We start from the raw sequence: 23,568 nt of genomic DNA, 5'->3' as shown, positions 1-23,568 counted from the left end.
ACATGCGGGGATGTGACTGCGCTGTGGCCACCGAGATGTCAGGCCCGCGTGGGATGGGTGGGGCGTTCATTAAAGCGGCTGAATCCACTCAGAGGCCACTTCCTGTCCCCGCTGCTGGGGAGCGGGGCACCGGCTGGCGCTCCGGCCGCTCTTGCGCCCTCTGAAGTGTTCCTGGTGGAGGCCACACGCGGCGCAGCGGGGAGGTAAGGGCGTGCGTTCGCTGTGACTCCGTGAAACCGCGAGCAGGCCCAGAGCTTCTTGCTGCTGGCACCGCACGTTGTGAGGGAGCAGCGAGTTCCTGTCGTGTCCGGGCTTTTATTACTGATTTCGCTAAGCACAGCCAAGTCGATCTTAAGCTTTAGCGTGTACGGCATCGATTATTCAAGGCGCCTCGCCCACCTAACAAGGAGGAAAGGCTTTCTACCTGCATCTCTTATTTCCTCTTCATTCAATAAAACATGGTAAGAGTTACAACCCCAATTAACAGATGAAGAAACCGAGGCTCTGAGAGGTTAAGCAATAAGCCCAAGATCACGGAGCTGGTAAAAGGAAGGGATGGAAGTCAAATTCAGTCGTTTGGCTCTATACCCACAGGTTTTCACAATACTATGATGACCTCAAAAATGCTGAAGCTGCCTGCTTACTAAGTGCAAAACTCTGGACTGGATGACCTTGGGGATAATGGCAGAAATGTAAGAGACAGTGCCCACTCTAAAGAAACTTTGAATTGTGTGAGATTAAAAAAAAGAAGAGGTGAGAGGCAAAACATGACACCCAGCAGCAAGACGCCCCGTTAGAGGATATGACCGACGAGTAAATCACACGCGTTTGATTTGTTATGAAACTAAGAGGTCGTGAGGACTTGAACTTGGAATGCTCTTCCTGATTTCCTTCCCCCTCCCCACCTCCCCCCAGCTGACCTGAAACCGTGTTCTCTCCACGCCCCAGATCCTCTGCTCGGCACCGCAGCCGGAAAGGCGCGCAGCGTGAACTGCCGCTCTGAGCAGCTCAACGTAAAGGAAATCCTCTACAGAAACAGAATTTATCTTAATGTATGTAATGAGGCGCAGATCAACCAAACAGACCAATGATTAAGGGAACAACTGAAAAGGGCATTAACAACAGCCCTTCTCAAATCAGACACAAGCCCCTCACGAATTTGCTCACGATTTTTCCCAGCATGTTTCAGATAGAGAAAACCTCACACCAAGGATCTCTCACTATAAATCCTGGAGGCTGGGAAAGCTACCCCAGAAGAGGCAGGCTCTTCTGACACGGAGTCTGCTGTTTACCGCAGGTGCCCCCCGAGGAACGTCACAGTGGCACGCGCCCCTGTCTCCATGACAGCGTTATTTACAATGAAAGCCACGCCGTGGAGGCAGCCCGGGGGCCCATCAGTGGGTGAGTGGCTAAAGCAACCCTGGGGCATTTACGCACTGGAGTGCTACTCGGCCCTAAAAAAGAAGAAAACTTTATCCTTTGCGACTGCACGGACGGACCTGGAGAGCGTGATGCTCCGTGAGCTGAGCCAGGCAGAGAAAGACAAACACCCTGTGATCTCACGCAGATGTGGAACCTAATGAACAAGCTGAACTAACGAGCAAAGCAGAGACACACTCGTAGACGGGGAGCAGCTGACAGCCGGGGGGGGGTGGTGAGCAGAAAGGGAACAGGCCCGAGGCCCACGGTGCGGTGACTGGGGGGGCAGAGGGCTTTCAGGGACCAAGTGGCAGGAGGAAAAAGGAGCAATAAAAAAAATTTAAATGCCTTTTAAGACTTAGAACAGCTTAGGATAAACATCGTTCAAATAACCATGGTTTTACTTTCCTTTAAAATACTTGTGTACTTTTTGGTCACGAAATGCCGTGGTAGAAGTGCGGAATAGGTTTAAATAATACAAAGACCGTGTCACCTCTGATCCCACCAGAGAAACCCGTTTCAATGTTGAGACAGCCTGTTCTGTGTATATCACAGATGAAAATATTGCCAAAAAAAGAAGATGCAGCAGTCACTAAGGTAGTCACTAAGGTCCCACCTGGAGGAGTGGCCTCTGAAAGCCCCTCCCAACCGCCTTCTGTGACATCGGGTTTTTCAGGAGCTCCGCTCACGTCAAGGATCGGGTCTCTTTCATACACGCACTGAGAACACAAGGCCGACTGGGCCAGATCTGCAGACCCTGGAAGCCTGGACAATAGCTGGAGTAGTCCAAGTTCAAGGGCCCGCCCCTCTTAGCTTTTACAGCAGAACAGCGGAGTCAGGGCAGCTGCGTGGCGGGCGGCATGACGAGCACACTGGGGTCGGTCCCAAACTCCGGCGCTAGGAGCAGCCTGGGCTGCGGGGGGATCAGACCCGCAGCAGGAGGCCCCGGAGGCCCACTGGGGCGCCTGACAGGGCGGGGGGCCCGCCCGCTGCTGGGCCAGGGCAGACGCCGTCCGGCCCGGCCGGTCCTGCGTCCCGACAGGTGGGTGTGCGCGGCCCGTGAGCATCTCACTAGACTGTGCGCGGCAGAGGTAGGTCTGCAGGGGCAGTGGCGCCTGTGTGTGGGGTCCTCCCGGTCCTGGGAGTGGGGGGCTCCGTGCAGGACGTGCCGCCGCTCTGAGACGGGCGGGGTCTCGGTCCCGCACACAGCGCGGGGCCCCTCCCTCTCAGGCCCCTTCCTCGTCCCCGTCAAGCCTGGGATGCCCCTGTTCCTACACGCGCAAGCCGGCGCGGAGGGTCGTGGGGAGCCCAGAAGCGGCACCTACCAGGCGGTACAGCTCGGTGATGCTGACGTCCTCGGGGTCCACCATGGCGTACTCCTTCCGGGGCACCAGGTCCAGGCCCAGCTGCCTGGAAAACAAAGGGCGGGGTTCGCGGCCGTCACCCTGGGGAGCACACTCACAGCCATGACGCTTTACCACGTCCCCTGGGAACAAGGCAGCGGCCACGGTGCTTCCCCGGCCGGGGTTTCACGTGGCGAGGCTCGTTGCCGTGGCTGGGAGGCCGGCGTGGCCGGGCCGGGCCCCAGGCAGGAGCTGAGAAACAACCGATGGAGAGGGTCAGGCAAATCGGGGGCGGGCGGCTGGTACTGTCCGTGGGTGACCTTGCCCCTGGGGGCCTCGGTGTTACCCAGAGCGAGCCCCGAGCGCCCTACACACTCACCACAGAGACCCTTCCACGCAGGACTGGGTGGAGGTCAGAGCCAGCCGCTGTTTCGTCCCAGGAGGCAGGGTCGCAGGGAAGGAAGTCTGGCCTCCAGGATTTAACCCGGCACCAGGACACCGAGTGACGTTCCGAGCTAACGCATTTCTAACGGGACTCAGGCAACATGTGCGTGGGTGCCATTCCTTCACGGCGAGTTCCGGCATCAGCCACCGGGAGACACTCAGGGCGGGCAGGGGCAGAGCGGGCGCAGCTCGGGGACCCGCGGGTCTGGAGACGCGGTTTACCCTCCTGGGTCAGGTCCCACTGTGGCCGACGCGTGGCTTCCTGCGCTGACTTTCACCCCCACCCCTCAACCCAAGGAAGGAACCCCCCAGAGGTAAGCAAACCAGGGTCACTGTGCTGATCGCATGCACAAGGAAGACGTCACATCTTACTCCACGAAGGGCCAGGAGCAGTCGGGGTGACGTGGACGTTTACAAGGGGTGACTGGCCCAGGGAAGCTTCTGTGTGTGCACGAGAGGAGTCCCGGCCTGAGGGAGGGCCCCACGGCAGGACTTGCCCCTGGAGCTGTGAGCTTCCACGGGTGACCTCTGACCACAGCGTGGAGGAGGCGCGTGTTCAGAGGAACGCCACACGCCAAGCCTAGCTCACGTTCACGAGTATGGGCCAGCATCGGGCCACGCAGGGGACGAGCGAGCAGACAGCAGCGCGGTCTCACCCCAGCACAGCCCTAGGGGGTGCGGTTCTCAGCTCGTCAGTGACAGTTTGTACTAATCCCCCAAAAGGGGACACCGGAAAAGCCCCATTGACTGCCTTCCTGAGGAAATGGCACGTGTCAGCTCATGCTCCTGTCGGCGGTCCAGCCCCCGGAGGCGGCCCCTGCACTGGCGGGTACTCACTCGTTACCCCAGTCCAGGCGGGCGGTGATGTGGCGCTTCACGTCCTTCATCCGGTCGTGGGTCAGGTGGCCGACCAGCACCTGCCGCCGCAGGTCCAGGATCTCATTCATGATGTGCCACAGCCGGTGGAAGAGGTCGCCTTCATTTCTCTAGGAGATATGCAAACGGGAAGACTCAGTGGTCGGTCCCCAGACTGAGCCCAAGCGGGGCCACAGAGGACAGGGCGGGGCATGTCCTGTGTGCTTGCCTCTTTGGGGACAGAGTCTCCCTTCACACTCTCGCTTCTTGTCTGCAAACACACTTGCTGCTCTGTCCACGGCCACACATTCTGACGACACCGCTTCCCTCCCCAAGAGGCCAATAACCCTTCTGAGCCTGCCCGGCATGGACACTGTCGCGGCCCCACTGCGCACCACGTCTGGGGCTTGACCTGGTCTCTGGGCTCTACTTCTTCCTCTGCCTCCCTCTCCACCTTAAATCCCCCTTTCCTCAGCTCCATCTAAATTCTGCCAAGCCGCCGCCTCTGTCAGGAAGTCCTCCCTCACCACTCTTGCTCACATTATTGTCTCCCTTCTTGAAACCACTGTATTGGCTTTGAATGCCCACAGCAATCAAAGCCAATACAGTGAAAAGCATGCTTTTCCAGTCACTTCTTGAGCGTTGTATTTGCCATCAGAGGTTGGGCCACAGCGGGCCCCCCAACTCTTTCATGGATGGATTTTCACTGCTAGTATCAGGTGCTTTCTTTCTTTCTTGCTAAACTTTCACGTAGATTCAAGACGTCCTGTGAGATTCTCAAGCATGGAGGCTCAGTGAAAGGGTGAGTTACACTGCTGCCTTCCCCTCCCGGCTTTGTCACTCGCTGGTGTCTGGGCGCGGAGGTGAGTTCTGTCACCTGTGGAAGACGGCCAGTGCCCTCTGCCTGGGAGGCCGGTCTGTGGTGACGAGAAGAGCACACACAGTGACGAGGAGCCTGGTCTCGGGGACCTGCCTGGCTCGGTCTGCGGTCCACGTGCCCTTCCCGCGCTGCAGAGCCCTGAGCCTCCTGGTGCCGATTGTCTCGTCCGCAGAACAGGTGTCGGAGCGCCTGCCTGACTGCAGGACCGCTGCGGGCACTAGTGAGCCGACGTATCAAAACTCTGAGAGCAGGTCCTGGCCCAGAAAAGATACAGTGGGACCCTGGCTCTTGAATTCAGTTCGTGGGGGAAGGCTGTTCGAGAAGTGATTTGTTCAAACACCAAATCGTTATTCCCCCGGGTATCAGCCCTAAAGGGCTGTTGGGTGGAGAACTGAAGTTTGGTTTGACAACCGAGACATTTTTTGTGTGAACAACGTGGTCGAGAACCGAACTGTCGGAGACAGGAGATGCCCAAGGACTGAGGTTTGACTGTGACATGGGGTACCAGCTGTCTCTACTATGGTTCCTGTCATGGGCTTCATCCAGAATAAGTCCCTACAAATGGCGTGTCTCTACCAAAACATACGTTTACCCAGAGACACTTACGGTAAAGCCTTTAGGAGTAGTCACTCTTCATCTTTCTCAACCAGAAGATAGACCTTTTGTGTCTACAAAAATTAGTGGGGTCCCAGGTGGACAGTGGTAGGAGGGAACAGAGGTTATCTTTCAGCTCAAGGCCTCTCCAGCAATATGTGGCCAGAAACACCGAGACCCTCAGTCATAACGTATATTTTAGTTAAAAAAAGCCACGGCGGGTCATCTGCTTTATCCACCCTCGGCGACTTGAGGCCTTTTCTCGTGCCGGGAAGACTGAACAAGACCCGTGCTCCCTGAGCCATTCCTGAGCCGCGGGGACAGAACCCGCTCGCTCTCAGCCTCAGCACGCGAGGGAGCCTGGCCTCCTGCTGCTTCCCGTCGGTCCAGCCGCCCTCGCCTGGTGATACGAGGCGCCTGGCACGCGCCGCCCCGGGCCTGGGCTCCCCGCTGGGCTGCAAGGCCCTACCCACACAGCCGTTCCGCCTGTAGAGACAAGCGGCTGGATGAGCGGACGCCTTGAGGGGTAGCAGGTGGTTTTGTGGCTCTTGAGAGGTGAGTTCCATTCAGCACGGGTAAAAGATGAAACAGAGAAGAGCAAAAACATAACCTGATGAAGTCAACAGTCAGTAGAAAAGGGTCACTCGCGTCAAAGACATGACATAAGGAAAATATAAAATAAGTCCAATCACACGCAGCCGAGGAGCGCACGAGCTCCCTGCAGGACTGACCGGCGCGGCGGGACCAGCGTGCGCCCTGCTCCTTGGGGAGCGCGTTCGTGTTTGTCTGGGAGGATGGCCTTGGTTTTCCAAGGACGTCGCAGGTACTTAAGTTCAGGAGACCACTCGGACGAGGAGGAAGCTGGACCCGCTACAGAAATGCGAGGCAGGCCGGCGCTCCGTCCCGCGGGGTGGCAGGGCTCAGCCGCGCCCCCACCCTGACCGGCCATCACACAGCGGTGCCCTGACAACGCACCCTAACGACCGGGTGGCTGTGCGGACGATTCAGGAAAGGACGAGTGTTCCGGTTTTGTGCTAAATGAAAAAGCTGGGGAATGAGAGCACACCTTGAAATAAAACGACTTCTGATATAGCCTGCGAGGTAGCAGAAATGCAGCAAACGTTCAGCTGTGCAACGCGGGCGTTTTAGAGAGCAGGGAAGTGTTTGTTGGCTTGTGACGGAAACAGCGTCCGTCGGCTCATTCTCACGGTCAAAACCCTGGCCTCTCCTGGGCAGACGCTGTATTTGTTCCCGATACAACTGCCCGCCATCCTGGTGTCCAGGGAGACTGTAAACTGCGTCCCCAGGACAATGCTCGACACCGCGGAAGCGGGGAAATAGCTGGGAAAGGCAGGATCAAGGGGACATGCAGCTTTGCTCCCACAAACGACGGGACGGGCTGGCCCAGGCCAACGACTGGGAAACGCCTACACCGCCGTGACTTCCGGCAACCGCACGCTGGGCACCGGGAGGCAGCGGTCTGAGCATTTCAAATAGTTTCAATGTCCGTGTCATGTTACGCACAACGTTGTTTTAAGTAAAGTAATACTTGGATTTTATATTCACTGCAACATAATTTCCTTTTTCATCTCCGGAGGAGAGCTGCGCTCCCCTGGCGGCTGCCCCCGGCGCTGCATTTCCCAGACCCCCGCCCCGCGGAAACTGGCGTTTCATCTGAGATTGTCCTCGCGGTTTTCCTACCCAGTCCTAAAGCCACAGGGCCCAGTCAGCGGAATCCAAACTCAAAAGGGCTTTTCTTAGGGACTTGTAAAGATTCTCTTGCCTCAATAAAATACCCGATTGCATTTTATGAGGCACAAACTATAAAAACTGTCCCTCTGGAGGGCTCCTTGACAGGCTTTTCAAATCATTTTGTCAGGATAAGCCTTTGTATTCCGAACACATCTCTGCAAGTGACTAAGCGGTTCTAGACCTTCCCTGGACAATAAAAAAAGACACAGTTTTCATCTTGCCCCCAAACTGGACCGCCCCCAAATACCCGCATATCCAGCGGCCCCCAGTGGGGGCTCTATGCCCATCAGGACCCAGCCCTGCCCCCTTCCAACTACGTGGCCCCGCCATGCACTCCCCGCTCCACCCCACGCTCCTCGTGGGTGAGGGGGTGGTCCGTCATGATGTTCTCCGGTGGTCGGGTGGTCGCAAGGAATGAATGAGACGCCGCATACAGAGAGCTCCCCACAGGCACTCACTGAGTGCCATCAGCCGTAGCAAGTAAATAAATACATAGATACAGACCCCCAGGACACCGCTCCTCCCTTTTTATTCAAGAAACGTTCCTTTTTATGGCATATTGAGACAATTCTCATTGATTCTGGGTAAGGACTCTATCGCTTGCAGTATACCTGAATCATAGAGCAAATTAAGATACAATAAAATACCACCAATACAACAATTATGTTGAAAATAAGTTCTATTCCTCCCATAAATTTAAACATTTTCAGAAATCTCGACACTAGTTCCAGGTAAAACATCCTATTTGACTGGATGCCAGAAAAATCAACTTTCAGGTTCCCGCAGCGATGGCAAGACTTACCGGCCCGGGCTCAGCGCACACGGGGACTGATCACAGGCTGTCTTCTTGTGCTCGGTGCCCTTGACCTCGGAACTGGGGCTTAGAGCAGACGCTCAGACCTTAGACTGTGCTCCCCCTTGTTCAGCTCTTTCTTAAACCAATTCCCCATCCAAAAAAAAAAAAAAAAAAAAAACCATGCCGTCGGAAGGTGACCTACCACATAGAGCTGTTTCCACATGGCTCCCCAGTCTCTCAGGGTGGATGTCATTTCTGTGATCACGGAGTCCTCAGTGGGAATGACCATTTCAAATTGTCTGCGAAATTAAGACAGAAAAGTGAAGCATGCTCACAAGTATCGTGGACACCCACTCTCTCTCTCAAACTCCCTGAAAGGGAGACTAGGAAAGGGAGCTGCCTAGCCATCTGGGGCTCCGCAGGCAGGGCCCCAGTCCGGGCTCTGAGTCGGTGGGAGGCACACGTGGGGCTTACGGCAGTACCACCCCAAAATGATGAGCCACACCACCCAGATGCAGGCTGAGGAGGGAGGCGAAAAGGCACGAACATCGGAAGAGCTCTGTCCCGGCCACAGCGGGGCCATGAACCAGTGGCTCACTTAAGCTCTTCGCGCCCCAAAGCCTCACCTGTAACGTGAGGCCACCAGGCCCCCAGTCCTGGGACAGGGCTTGCTCTACAGCCACAGGGCCCTAAGGTCGGGGCAGACTCGGGTCACTGATCAGGACTCAATGGCCACAAACGTCCACGCCGAGACACCAGGTCCTGACTCAACACTCCCAGGGTCTCATTGCCACTTCGTTTTTATCGTATGTAAACGGGGCCCTGAAAATGAGTAATTCTACCTACTGGTGATGTTATCACGCCTTGTAAACCTTATCACGGGCTTCGGCCAACACAGATATGTGAGTGTCCACTGTACAACACCCCTCTCTAGGATCAGGGCATACATCCTCCCTGTTTCTTCCCTATAAATCAGCAGCTATACTTGGAAAATAGCTCAGTATCTACTAAGTGTGGTCCCACATAAGGAGACAGGAGGGAAAAACCAGAAGACTTAATGTGTTCTCTGTGCACGCCATAACCTTTTTCTTCTTCTCAAGTATTTCTCAAATTCTCTCAGTTTCTACGCAGCTAAAATGGTTAAGCGGTTATGACTACCGCTTCTCGAAAGAATGCTACCGACTTGATTGATGGGGGTTATTTTCTCCATCTGAGGTTTTCCCAAGGACAACATCTACAATGTAGAGGATGACGGTATGTTAGACTCTGAACCAGGTTCTCTGGACGATCAAGAGAAAATGACTTTGTCGCATGAGGTTAACAAGTGCTCTGCAGTTCCTTCACAATGTGGTCTGAGGCGTGCGTAGCTGTCTTCCAGAATGTCTTTCCGGGAACTAAACCCGCGCCTTGATTTCTTCCCCAGCAGCGCTTCTTCCCCTCACTTCAAGCTGCGGCTGAAATCTTTGCCCCGTTACTATTCCCCTTCGTCCTGGAGCTGACACACAGCTGCACACGTACAGCTAAAAGGCATGAAAACAACAATGAACTGGGACAGACACAGGCTCGTCATCAAGTTTACAGATGACACTTGCAAGTGGCGGTGCATTCGCTCTGCCTGTGAAGTAGCTGCTGGGTGTCACTGACGACTGCTGGGAGGTGGTGATGAGAACACGCACAGAGCCCAGCTCCAGGAGGGAGCGACGGATTTCCAGGCACACGCCGCAGCCCGCTGCCCACTCAGGAGCGGCCTGACCTCGGCAGGCATGAACAAGACAAGCCCGACCCCAAAGTCAGGACCCCTCAGTCCTACAACCTCGGGGACCCAGGAAAGGGCAGGAAGGCAATCCAGTCTGCAGGAAGTTGATTTGGGTTTATTCAAGCAAAATGGAAATGTTCAAGAGACACAAAATTGCTATCTTCGGGGAGGCAGCTGTTTCCGGGTAATTATACCAAAACCAAAATCAGCCTCCACTGTCTGTCGTAAGTATCGGCCCCAAGCTTAGACGCTGCCCGGTTGTTCTGAGAGGTTCTTTGCAGAGACGTCACCCTGGTGGCCCCTCGGGCTGCTGATCCCCTAAAATGAGACAGGCAATGTCAACATCCCCAAGGGGCTCCTGTCCCGGAAAGCCTCCCCGGGAGAGACTGGTTCTTCAACGTTTTCAGGCTAAAGCTCTGCTTCCTGTTAACAGTCCTAGAATCCAGGGTCTCGATTCCAGCCTTTGTTGTTGTTGTTTGGAAAATAAATGTTGGCTCTAGTCCTGCTGTGTAACGCCCATTCTGCACGGTGTCAGGTGAGCGCACCAGCAACCAGGTCTTAACTGTACCCAGATTCTGAGTCACTTTACTCACACTGAGTCTTCCCCGGGCCCAGGGAAGAGGGCCAGATATGAAACAGCTACAAGCCAGGACCAAAAAACAAAAGCAAAAGAAGGCATGTCTTCATAAAAGCTGCGCCCCAGCCGCATCCGCTCTGAGAGGCAGGACTTCCACGGGGCTGGACAGCCATCGCTCTTTGGCGCCTCCCTGTCATCGTCCTTGGTCCGTGTAAGGAGGGGCTGGGTGGCCCTTTGCTTGGGAAAGCTGACGGGGTCAAGGTGGGGCTTGAGATCAAGGTAGCAAAGAGGCCTGGCTGCACAGGTGTGCCCAGGTACACACATGACGGGACCAGGTAGAGACCCCGGGGTTTCCAGGTAGCCTAGCCCAGACCGCTGGGGCAGACAGGTCAGAAGACAGAGTAAGCCTGTGGCTGAAGTGTTTTGTGGACCGTCCTCCCGCTGACTGGAGGAGCCAGGGCAGGGTCACATCACGCCTTGCAGGGAGAACGCCCAAAGGACTGGTCACTCGACTGGGCTCACTTCCGGTGGGTCGCAGCTACACAGCGTTTCTGATGCACACGCATTTATTACGAGAGAAGCAGCAGCGGTGATTATTAGCACGGGGCACTAGAATTATGGTTTTCAGCTACTGTGCTAAGCGATTACTACTATTACTGCTAATAATAACAATAATAGAGCTTCACGTAGCTGAGACATACCGTATGAGGAGACTAGTATGAGTCCTCCAGACTCTGAGTTCTGTCCAGCTCGGGGACACTTAACCCAGTTACCCCACAGGCGCTCAGCCACGTGCAGAAGCTGTTTCACCGAACTAAGATTTAACGCCCTGCCTTTACAGAGCATCAGCCATGTGAAGAGCATCCCTGGAATTCTTTCGGTAAACCTCAAGTTTGAGGATATGATTTATCATGCTCTATAATGTGCTTTAAACATTAAAAAAAGTTGCTATTTTATGCTATTTGAGGGGAAATGTAATCTTTTTTGGCTGAACGTGCATTCTTTCTTTTGTCATAAAATAAAAAATATGCAATGATCCAATGCGTATTCTGTGTGCCACTGGCCGCTAACCCACGGCCCTTACACTGATCTGCTCACGCGAGCCCCTTAAATAAGCAGGTCCTACGGCCTCGCCCCACACGGTTTTATTGGCACCATCTGTGATCCTGACGGCTGCCTCAAGCCCTTTGGAAAGTGGACTGGAAAACTTTAACTACATGGGAAATCCTAGGCAATCGACGACCTCAACCAGGAAAAATATCACAGAAACGATGTTCTCTGAAGTATAACAATGCCTCTGTGAAGTGGTCACACAAGAACAGGGTATTATCTCCCAGAAGACGGACAGACTGGGCTGCTCACATCAGTGGTGAACCCGGGCATTCCTGGGGTCTGGGACAGGACTCAGCATCCGGTGGGGCTGACTGCCATGCACAGCAGAAACCGACGAGAACCAGCTCCGGCCGCAGGCTGCCCGGTGCCCGCCTCCCCGCCGCCGTCCAGCGCACACGCGCGCGGCTCTTTAATTTTCTCCGCCGACTGCTGAGCGCAGCCCGTCTTTACCAGCCTCCCCGGCAACGGTATCATCTCCTCTCATTCATCGGTCAAGACAATTAATTACCAAGCCTTTCAAATTTCAAAGTCAATGATGGTTCTGTGAAAACCCCCCAACTACTAATAGAACTCATTGCTTACCCTTTGTTCTTTATAAAGGCGTTTTTCAGGTGGACGTAGCTGGAAGGAAAGATCCCCTGGAAGAGAAGAACAGGGAGGCTGTGGTGCCCGCCGTCTGCTCAGGCAGAGCTGGGCGCGCACGTGCTGTGTGTGAGGCGCAGCCCGCGACGGAGCAACGGCCGGGGCGGGGGCAGACACCCCCCTGCCACACGTCGGAGGCCAGACCCTGCAGCTCAGGTTCATTCCTTGTCTTTTCTACTCTCACTAGCCTACACATTTAACATTCTCTAAAACAAATGGGATTTTTAAAGAAGGGATTAGCCCAAGAACATATATGCATAACCCATAGGTACAGACCCTGGTGTGGGGGAGGCCTGAGGGCAGCCGGGGGGGCGGGGGCAGGAGCAGGGCAAAGGCGGGGAGCCTGGACATCTGCTATACAGTAAACAATACACATAAAGTAAACACAGTAAATCCCACTCAAAAATATTTTTATAAGACAGAAGTTTTTAAATTTTTCAGGAATTCTGCTTAGAAAGCATGTTACATTGAATATGATTTTTAAAAATAACATTGCATGGTTTTGAAAAAAAGGCCACTCTTTGTTTGTTTTGGGTGTTCTTTTTCTTCCCTCCAAAATCCTGGTGTGTATTTAAAAACAATTTGAATTTGGAGACGATATGGACACTGGGCGGCACAGGAGATCTTTGATGAGAACGTAGCAGTAATTAATCCCCAGGCTGCCATTCCGATGGATCAAAACTTAAACAAAAGAAGCCCCAGTGGTGTACAGCCTTTCACTCCAGGGACAAGACAGGACAAGAGACTCGTCCCTTTGTTCTGAGTGGGAAATTGAAAGAAACACCATTAAAAAGATGAGCATCAATTTCATTGTCCATTAAGTGACAAGAACCTCTGAATGATTTTTTTATGTACAATCAAATGACAAATTCAATTAAATATTTAGGAAAACAAATGTCATTTGAATACATTATCACCACTGTGGATCCAAGGATAACATAAAATTTAATAAGCAAATTCCGTATGAACAAAACAATAGTAAAGAGGTGTATAGATAGTAAAAAAATAGTTTATTTCCTTCAAAATTTAAATTTGCCTCAATATGGTAAGATTAAGAATAATTCCAATTAATAAAACAAATTCAGAATTTGGAACTAGAAGAACGACAGAAATAACAGCAGCCTAATATTTTTTCCTCAAACAACTTCTAAATGGATAATTAAATACTGAAGCTATATTGTATGTGAATAGCAGATGCCCAAAAATAACTTTCAATGAGGGCTACAGTATTTAAAAAAAATTAAATCTGCACACTCTTTGCTCCCTCGGGCTTTCCTCTAAAATGACCTAAAATAAATGAAATAAAGTAATTAAACAAAGTTGTATCATGCAGAAAAATGTTAAGAGGTAGAAAGGCAGGCAAAAGAGAAATTACACAATTCTTATCTATGATCCTAATAGTCATAATTCAACCATAAAAGGGAACATGACATACAGGAAAATATTAGAGAATGTGGGAAGTATGGGGGAAGGCGGGGAGAGGAAAATAGAAAAACACAGGCGTACGTAAGACCAGTGTCAAAGTCATTAACTGCACCAATGAAAGGGAAGACGAACATCGCACGGTGATAATTCCCGAAGGTTTATACACACGCGTAAGGACAACGAGCCTTGGCTTCTGTTTGGAAGGGCAGGAAGATGAGCACTTCACACCATGGCTTTCCCAGGTCTCAGCTGCCAAATCCCACCGGAACTGATCACACACCCCACGATAAACCAGAGTCCCCAGCCCCAAAGTCGACAAATGACACCACGGAAAACGGAGATTAAATACCTCAATTCGATATTTCTTTTGAAATCTGTATTTCCCGTGCCGGAATTTTAATTTTGCCCTCTGCGGAACTAACACTTCAAAAAGACTTCGTGCGTATCTAATGAGCTGACTGAGGTCTTCTCAGGACAAATTCCCAGAGCTACATGGGATCATCATTTGAGTCGCATATCTTAACTCTAATCCACGTTCAAAGGAATTTCCAAAATTATGAAAATCCGTAGTGCCATTTGGCATTTCAGCTGAGAGTCCCAACTGTAATTTCAATTGGATAATGAAATGAAGTAAAAGAACTCTTTTTAAAATTCCCCCAAGTATGGTTAGAAGTAATAATTTTTTTACCTTGACATTTGGGTTTTTTAAGGCAAATCCTCTGTACCAGCCTGTGAAGAAATAATCATAGTCAAACAAACCATTGTGATATTTTAAAGAAAAGAAATGATTACAAGTCAATCTGTTCTTTGCTATGTCTCAGGGAAATTCAAGAATCAACACAGGATTTAATATAGTTCCAAAATCTCTTCCGCCCGACTACAAAGCCCCGACTCCGCCCCCAAAGTGCAGCGCTTGGCCGAGGCCGTGCAGCGCGCTGGCACATCCTTCAGGCCGCTGTCCTGGTCACAGTCCGTGTCACGGCCCAGGACGAGGGAGCGAAGCGCAGGAGCAGAGTCAGCAGTGCTGCGGTGACAATGGGGGAGGCCTGGTGGGCGCCGGAAATGTCCCCGTAAAGCACGTGGCTGTCTAACCCCCGTGCGGTCCACCTGAAGCCAGTACAAACCAGAACAAAACAGAACAAGGGAGCGTGACACCGAGGCTCATCCACGAAGAGGATCACCAGGCGTCTCCTCCATCAGCTCGGCGGGCAAGCACCCAAGCGCAGCGGTGGCTCTGTCCTGGGGCAGGCCTGTCACCCACCCCTCAGCAGCGCTGAATCAGTTTCACAGCGCCATCCTTGGGGGGGACATATTTGTTTTTTTGGGGGGGGGGGCGGGGTGGCGGTGTGTGTGTGTGTGTGTGTGTGTGTGTGTGTTATACAGCCCCCTATAAATATATTATTTTCAACTTACAGTTTCAAGGACAGAAACCATTTTCATAGGTAAGAAATTATTTTACCATGCGACAAATATTCTACTGAATTGAATTTTTGATTAATTGAATTGTCAAAAAGAAATACTTGCGCTTTGTGTTTAAATAGTTTTGTTTCTGCCCTGGCTGGTGAGGCTCAGTGGATCGAGTGTCGGCCTGAGAACCAAAGGGTCGCTGGTTCGATTCCCAGTCAGGGCACAGGCCTGGGTTGCAGGCCAGGTTCCCCATTGGGGGCACATGAGAGGCAACCACACAGTCATGTTTCTCTCCCTCTCTTCCTCTCTCCCTTCCCCTCTTTCTAAAAATAAATAAATAAATAAATATGAACAACAAAGGTATGAAGTTCAAAAAAAAAAAAAAAAAGGTTTGTTCCTCATAAGTTTTTTAAAGGATATACTGTAAAGAAAAATGCCTAAGAGTTTTAAAATCAGCAGCAGGACAAATATAAAATCAGAAATTTCTGTGTCTTAGGGTTTCTGAAATCCCTTAACGACATATCCAAGAACTACAGCCACTCTTAAGTAACCATTCTAACAGAAGCCCAGCTTCAAGAGATCTGTCCAATTATACTACATAGAAAGTTTTTAGATTACAAAACAGCTCCCACTACCTGTAGAGCCCATTTTCAGGCACTAATTCAACACAGATCCCACGTTTACCTGTACACAAAGTAGGAACAGGCAGACGCGTCTGGCAGTGCCATGGAGAGCGTCACATGGTTAAAGGCACCGATTGCGGTAGGCAGGACAAATGCCCGTGTCTCCCCAGGCTCTAATTAAATGTAACAGCTTCGTCTGGGGGACACAATTTAATCAATAATGAACCTTGATATGACAGAATATTATATTATAAATTCCTAATAAGGACAACAGGCTAGGCAAAAAATAAACATATTAGGATATACTGATGGGACTTTGTGTTCATTCTATTACCAAAGAACAGTCATTTTATCTGGGATCTTTTTTTTTTTTTAAACAACTTTATTTATTTATTTGTTTGCTTGCTTTTACAGAGGGGAAAGGAGAAAGAGAGGGAGAGAAACATCACTGTGTTGTTGCCTCTCACTCACTCCCCCAACTGGGGACCTGACGTGCAACCTAGTCATGTGCCCTGACTGGGAATCGAACCATCGACACTTGGCTCGCAGGTCAACGCTCCATCCACTGAGCCACAGCATCCAGGTATCTGGGATCTTTTTAAGGACTCAGGTTTAGGATGCTTTGCAGAACAGGAATGGAAACACTTCAGAATATATTAGGTATTTTAATGTAACGAGTAATCTGCTACATAAATAATAGTAATCATACATTCCCATATAATATATTCCACTGATATTTAAATGCATTGAACAATTCCAGTGCATATTGGGGGGTCTGGGGGTGAGGGCTGCTGCATGAGAGAGGCGTCTGCCCAGGAAGGACCCTCCCATGAGGCTCCGGTCACCCCACCTTGGGGAAGCCCCTTCTGGATTTCCTGTCCTGGGGAATCTACCAGTCCCTTGAGATTCTAAGAAAGGCCTTCAAGTTTGGTACTGAGTCACGAACTCCCACAAACACAGTGGTCTCGACTGCTTTCTATGTTGGCATCTAGTGGACCTAAGGAATTGATATTAAGGAGAAAATATCATCAGCTTTAAAAATGCCAGGTGATGCTTTCTCATTCGCCAAACATCGAACATGCAAGCAACAGGTCGTGTCAAAAACGGTTCCCCGTGACTCCTGGAAACATTCCCGGTTCACAGAGGTGTGGACAGAGTGTGCAAACTTTGTGCGCTGTCGCGGGGCTATTCATCCGGCCGCCAAGAGCCCCTGCCAGCCACTTACCGTCACACTTCTCCAGGATCTGAACTGTGTCTCCAATTTCCAGTGACAGGCCGTAGGGGACAGTACCTCGGAAACCGGCAATAACTGTAAGAAACGAGACGGAATCGATGAAGAGTGTCACATCCAGAGGGCAGCTCCGCCGCTTACCGTTAAATATCACCGAGTAGGAACAGTGACTGTGGACAGGAAGCACGCTTTGATGGCTGGGACGCACGGTTGTATTTTAATTTTATGTATTTTTTCAAAGAGTCCATTTTTTTAAGTTCATATACTTTGCCTACTTCTCGGTCGAATAAGCATCATAAACGTGAATTTCACGGATGAGGAATTCATTAAATGACCACTTCCCACGCGTTCACTGCTGTGCCCACTCCCACCCAGGTGCCTGCCCGTGGTGGTTAATGAACATACGTTCAATAATAAATAAGGAATGGATGTCTTACACGTTACCAAGCTTGGTGTCCCTTTCCGCTGTGTTGACTGAAGGAGGCGTCTTCTCCTCAGACTGTAAGCTCCTCAAGAGAAGGGACTATGTTTCTTGCTCACTACTATGTCCCCAGGACACAGCCCAATGTGTGGCCTAAAATCAGTCGTCTGTGCGTGATCAATGGCGACACTTTATTTGGTCATGACGGGCCCCGCCCCCAGGACTAAAGGGCCCGCACACCTGCGCCGTCACAGCCTGCGCAGTGCGTGGGGGGGAGGGTCGCCACTCGGTCCTCCCTGCTGGGGACAGGAGGTGCAGGGAGCTCAGTCACGCCCAGGCAACCCGTGGGATTTTTAGAGAGAATGAGCACAGTGACTCTCCCGGGAACACTAACGCTCGATCACAGAGGAGACGAGACTGGGGACAATGCGAAATGCACCCGACACCCGACTAGAGGAGACGTCTGTTAACAACAGTACATGCTGAAAGCAGCTTGTAGTTCACAGCAAAAGAAAATGAGAGAAAACGCTTTGAGCGCCTGATTTTTAAAAGACCACAGATTTATTTGGACGTGAACTTGAGAATTCGGCCCCAGTTGGGGCGGTTTCGACACCAGCCCGCTGCCCCCGTGAGCGACTGCTGCTGGTGGGCACACACTTCCGAAGGCTGACGCACACCCGGACCTCGAGGGTTAACGCGTGCCGGCAGGGCATGAACTTCCAGATCGGTCTGAAGCCTGTTACGGCCTCTAAGTAAAATTCACAGCAGAAATCAAAATGCAGGCCAGGAAGCACCACCCCGACCGAGGCCACGAGACGGGCGGAAATAACGGCACGGTCACCGAGCGAGGACACCTGGACAAGCCCTCGCTTGGGGTGGCCCGTTCCGTCTTCACAACTGCCACGTGGCCGCCCACTGACGTGCCCGGGGTTTGCTCGGAAAACAGCCACGGGCTCTCCTTCCCGGGCTACTCTGGCCACCTTCCAGAGCCCTCTTCTCACAAGGACTCACCGGCAGGCTCGCACCCACACTGGCGGGGACGCCCACGACGCCGCTTTCTGAGCCCACCAAGGGCCCGGACGCCCCAGCCCCACCCCCGACACGGCTCTCAGCACTCACGACCCCCGCCGCCACCCCCACGACCCCCGCCGCCACTCCCACGGCCCCAGTGCCGACCCCTCCCCACCGGCTCGCACACAGCAGCGCTGATCCCGCTCACCTCCCTTCCCACCTCCTCCACACGACCCAGCCTTCTCTGGGTCACCGGTCCCCACGCTGCGACCACATTCATACCACCTTCCAGAAGCGCTTGGACCCTCTCTAGCCTCCATCTCTAACCCATCTTCCCTTAGCCGTCCTCATCCTCCCAATACTGCCTCTGGCCTGCAGTCACCGAGGCGCCAAGGCTGGGGTGTGGGGAAATGACATCAGACCTGACACCGTGAGACGCATGTCCGAGTCCAGGTCTCCCATGTGGCAACCGTGAGGCTGCGGCCGAGGTGCCGGCCTGTCAGAATCTCCACCAGCTCGTCAGGCAAACGGGGAGACAATAAAGGCACTGCGAGCCGTAGTGGGGGGTTAAATAACGGGGCGCACTGTCCGCAGTGGCCCAGGCATCAACTGTAACTGTACTTTTCCCTTCTATTCATATTCAAAGGCCTGTTCAGGAGGTCCCCAGCCACGCACTGTGCAAACTAGAGACGTCTATTGAAGAAGGTACAAGAAACAATGTACACAGGACAACCACGCCTCAGTCCCCTCCAAACTGGGCACCTTAGGACCCCAAACCGTTCTCCCAGAATCTCTTCCACTGTTCAAAACACTCTGCAAAAACCTTGGTTGGAGTCACCATCAGCTGCCCCATCATATTTTCCTGAATCTCACTGACGGTCTGAAATCTCTTCCCTTTCAAAGGTGACTTTAGTTTTGGGGAAAGCCAGAAGGCACAGGGCGCCAGATCGGGGCTGAAGTGGGGGCTGAGTCACCTGGGTGATTGCAGGCCACCCAGGACATGGGTCACCTTGATTCAACAGATTCTTGAGCACCTTTGAAGCATCTGTGCCGCACTTTTATTTGTGCCCCACTCATGGCATCGTCCCCAAAATCCTCCTGAGTCACCCAAATGGTTTCCACGGAGGACTGTTCAAGCTTAACGCAAAGTCTGATGCAGATTCACTGCTCTACTTGCTCAGTCATTTGAATGCGACGACCACACAGCACACACGCTCCCTCCACAGTGTCTACCGCCCCCACTGACCAGTACAGTGAAGTCGCCATCGTTCACAGGTGTGCATTCCAGTCCACTCTCCTTGGCTGTTGGGTTCCCTCGAGGTTGCACAAACCATTCTCCTTATGTTAACAATGACTGGACTTTTTCCAGACAGACCTTGTACATTCTACCTATTTGGAGGGAGTTGTAAGGCATCCAGAATTACCAGCTGATTAAAGTTTTGCCAAGTCTCTCATTGGACTTGATTTCTTAAAATTAAGGCATAAAAATAACACCACTTCCACCATAGGGAATCCTAGCAATGGTCTACTCATCACATCACATGAAATAAAACCTCAACTTCCACATTTCATTTTATTTCAGAAAATGAACAAAATTAGCATTTTGCCCAGTTTCGGCACACTACATGACCTCTTTAGATACTACTTCCTTCACCAAAGAGTCTGTAGATGTGTGTTTGGTAAAGACAGCTCTTGAGAACAACATGGTTGTTTCCCCAGACTGTACTGGGGATGTCCCCAGCCTCTGCAGTCACATGAGCTACTTCCTTCTAACAAACCATGGTGCTTATATATCTCATCCTATTGGTTCTGCTCCTCTGGAGAGGACTGACTAATATATCTTCCTAATAACTTTTTACAATATTGCTTCTTTTAACCAAGCTTTTCGGCCTTCCTGATGTTCCCAATAGCTCAGGAGTTATAGTTTCTGTTGTATACTGTTAGAACTGATTATTAAAATCTCATTTAAAATAAGACTGACTACACACTACAGTCCGTCTCTAATGGAAATTTCATAAAGCTGGTAATGTAGAATCGATGAGTGGATTCTCAAGCTACCACATAATAGCCTCCTGGATCAGCTAAGCAGCTGAGGTAATAATTTTCATGCGATGAAAATGAGGGATGGAAGGGATTCATAACAGAGGAAGTACGCCATGGGGCGGGGGGGACGGAGAGAGAGGCTCACTCCTTCCAAACACCACGTTTCGCGCCCTCGTCTCCCAGGAAACCTCGGCCTCTGAAATGCGCCACCACCTGGTGGTCTGCCCACACTGCTCCACTGCCCCCACAGAGGCTGTGCAGTCAGGGGTGCATCTTGCTAGTCTCCCATCCCTCCCCTCTTCCCCAGGGGAACATGGTCACAGGAGGATCGTCTCTACATCAACCCCACTCCCACCCCACCGCGGGGCAGACGCAGCACCCTGACCCGTGGGAGGTGAGGCAATAAAGACCCCCGTCCTCTGGGACCCCCAGGCGCCCAGTGCGGCCTTCACAGGAATCACCACATTGCTGCTCTCCACAGGGCGCTGGGGCACCTGGTATCCGTGCGGCTCACACTCCCCGAAAGCCCACTTTCCCCTGTGACTCCCCCTGCACACATTCTCTATGGGGCTGTTCTGCTGCCCTTCGACAACTGTTTCCAAAGCAAAAGATATTTGGGGGGTGGGGGGGTGGGAAACACTGCCGGTTTATCTTTGAGGTTTTAGTACCAAGTTAAGGGAAAAGTCGCAAACCTGTAAGAGCCGACTCCGAGAACCAGGCTAGAAAGCAACATTACCCACTCAGCCCTTCTCAGCGATACAGGCGCTTCTCCACGCGTCGGCGGGACACCACAGCACTAGGCTCCTGGGGGCCTCCCCCTCTGTGCGCCCCACTTCCCAGTCTGCTCACCAGTGAAGAGCTGCTTCCTATGTCTTCCCCCCACTGTAAATTTCAGCTCAGTATCACTCCTAGAAGTTGGCTAAAATAATGGGAAATCCTGATCCTTTGTCAGCAAATTGCTTCACTATTTAACGCACCTCATTTTTTAAATAGTGATTAAAAATTACTGTGCTTGACGAGGATTAAAAATCTCTGTAAATATTTATCTGTCCCCTTCTTACAATTAAACTTGCCAAACAAATTAGATAACTTTTCCAAAATAGCTTCAAAAACACACAACAGCTCTGGTGTTAGGACCCAAACCAGCCATTTATTTCACAATACGGTAATTAAGAACAATCCCTCTATTGCAGTTCTTGGGTCTGAATGGTAATTTTGCATTCATTTTCATTTTTCTGCGCATCACTGACAGTGACTCAGTCTGTTCGTGAACTGAATGTGCTGATGTGAAGGTCTTTGGGGACAAAGCACACAGCAGGGCCTGTAATCCTCCCGTCAACGCAGATTGGGCAGCCCACGCCCCGAGATGATCAGAGAGAGAGAGAGATTTCAAGCAACACAGAAAATTTACTGTTGGAAGGGCATCTCAAACCTCCCAAAATAACCTCAACATACAAAAATTAAATTGAAAAAAAATAAAGGACTAATACCAATATTTCACAACTTCTCAAAAAAATATTAAATTGAAGGTGGAATGTATTTTCCCCATAGGTGTGTGGAAATTTAATATAATTCCGCTTAACAAAAAGAATAATTAGAAGCTAAAACTCCTAGGCATCACTAAAAGTTACACCTACATGAAATGCACATTAAAGGAAACATGATATTTCTTTTATTAATAACCATAATTTTTTAAAAACATTTGTGTTTTATAGCCTCTGACCACATGTTAGTTACACCTTATAAAGCATTCACAATTTACTAAAAGTTTCACCATTAGTAATAAATACAGGTAAACGTAGCGAATTCTTCAAAAAGCAATTATTGCAAGTGAATAATTTAACCATTTCTAAATAAATGGATCTGAGAACTGACCATAGACTATCAAGACTCTAAAATAATACGCTTTAAAATTCGTGCCTCCGCTGTGCATTGGCAGACCCTGGTCCTCGTCACAGCCCGGGCCCTGGTGGACAGTGCTGCTAACGGGACCTGTCGCTCTGAGCCTTGTTTAACGTAAACTAGCAGGGAGACGCGACACCTTTCACAGAATCAGCCAAGGACACAGCTCCCTCCGCGGGGTTCCATGCTACCACGGACACTGAGGAAATCGCCGAAGCTGCCGCTGGAGAGACGTGGTTGGCGGCCCCCCGCTGGCCGCGGGGAAACGCTGAAGACCAAGCCCAAGTGTCCAGGGACGCAGAGCACAGCACGGCTGTCCCCCAGGTGCTGATGTGAGCCCGGCCCTCGGCCCCTCCCGTCGGCCCGCGCCACGCCGGGGCCAGCGACTGCAGGTGCTTCCGTGAGCAGGACCCTCAGGTGCCCCCAAGAGCTGTGACTTCGGGAAGCTGTGCATCGCACACGCGTGGGAAGGGAGAACCAAGAGAAGAGCACTGCTGGTTTTTCAAACGTTGACTTGACTTTCCTCACCAAACCCCATTCCGGTCCACAACCGCTCCTGAAGCACCCCGACACCGGGTGCAGAGGCTGAGGCGCAGGTGGGCGGGTCACGGGGCTCCCTCCTCGCCCACGGTCTAGGGAACAACAGAGGCACGAGGCCCAGCAGCCACGACACGGCCCGAGAAGGACGAGGCGGGAGGCGTGGACTGAGCCGGCCGCGGGGAGAGATTATCCGCAGACCCGGGAGACGGACGGCGACGCTTCTGCCACCAAGACAACACCTGCCCTGAGTCTTCAACGGTAACAGGCACAGCGAGAGGGGACGGACGAGAGCCAGCGAGCCCGTGAGGGACCTGCCGTGAGGAGCGTCACGGGAGCAGGGAACACAGGTCCTGGATGGAAGGCGGGGATGCCAGCGGTGAGTCACCGTTCTTAAAGCTGATACAGGAGTGTGTTCCAAGTCGAAGGCCCGTGAGGACTGAGACTCAGCCTGAGGCCCTCCTAGGTGGCAGCGAAGATAAAGCCAAGTGGGAGACATTTCAGTCCCGAGGAGAAGCTTCTGAAAGAACCCACGTCAAGTGACATGGAAGCTCAGAGAAGGACAAGCAACTCCAGTCACAGTCCCCTCAGCAAGTCACAGCACCGCTCCGTCCTGCGGCACAAAGACTCTGATCGTCACCCCGGGTTCTCCTGGCCCCTGGACGGCACACCTCTCTCACTGAATCACACCACAACTCTGTCCTGCCTGTGGCTGGCGAGGTGTTTTTGCAGATTTCTCTCCGACTGTTCAGAAACAAGAACGCTGGGCCCGCCCTTTCCCACCGACTACTAAAAGG

At 51.9% G+C, this 23,568-nt stretch overlaps 1 protein-coding gene across 1 annotated transcript in view; it reads right to left on the bottom strand.

Moving 5' to 3' along the window:
* DOCK4 (dedicator of cytokinesis 4) overlaps positions 1 to 23,568 on the bottom strand; it is a 275,819-nt gene that overhangs the window by 135,658 nt on the left and 116,593 nt on the right. Inside the window, exons 2-7 of the mRNA XM_090287015.1 lie at positions 16,852 to 16,935; positions 14,285 to 14,325; positions 12,112 to 12,167; positions 8,286 to 8,382; positions 4,044 to 4,192; positions 2,745 to 2,829 (exon numbers count right to left, since the gene is read on the bottom strand). Of these exons, the coding sequence (XP_090143141.1) occupies positions 2,745 to 2,829; positions 4,044 to 4,192; positions 8,286 to 8,382; positions 12,112 to 12,167; positions 14,285 to 14,325; positions 16,852 to 16,935 (512 nt within the window). The remainder of the gene's footprint in view (positions 1 to 2,744; positions 2,830 to 4,043; positions 4,193 to 8,285; positions 8,383 to 12,111; positions 12,168 to 14,284; positions 14,326 to 16,851; positions 16,936 to 23,568) is intronic.

This window comes from Furipterus horrens, unplaced genomic scaffold, assembly GCF_987537825.1.
Source record: "Furipterus horrens unplaced genomic scaffold, mFurHor1.1.pri manual_scaffold_9, whole genome shotgun sequence".
Taxonomy (NCBI): domain Eukaryota; kingdom Metazoa; phylum Chordata; class Mammalia; order Chiroptera; family Furipteridae; genus Furipterus; species Furipterus horrens.
This window is presented reverse-complemented; position numbering and strand designations above follow the sequence as displayed.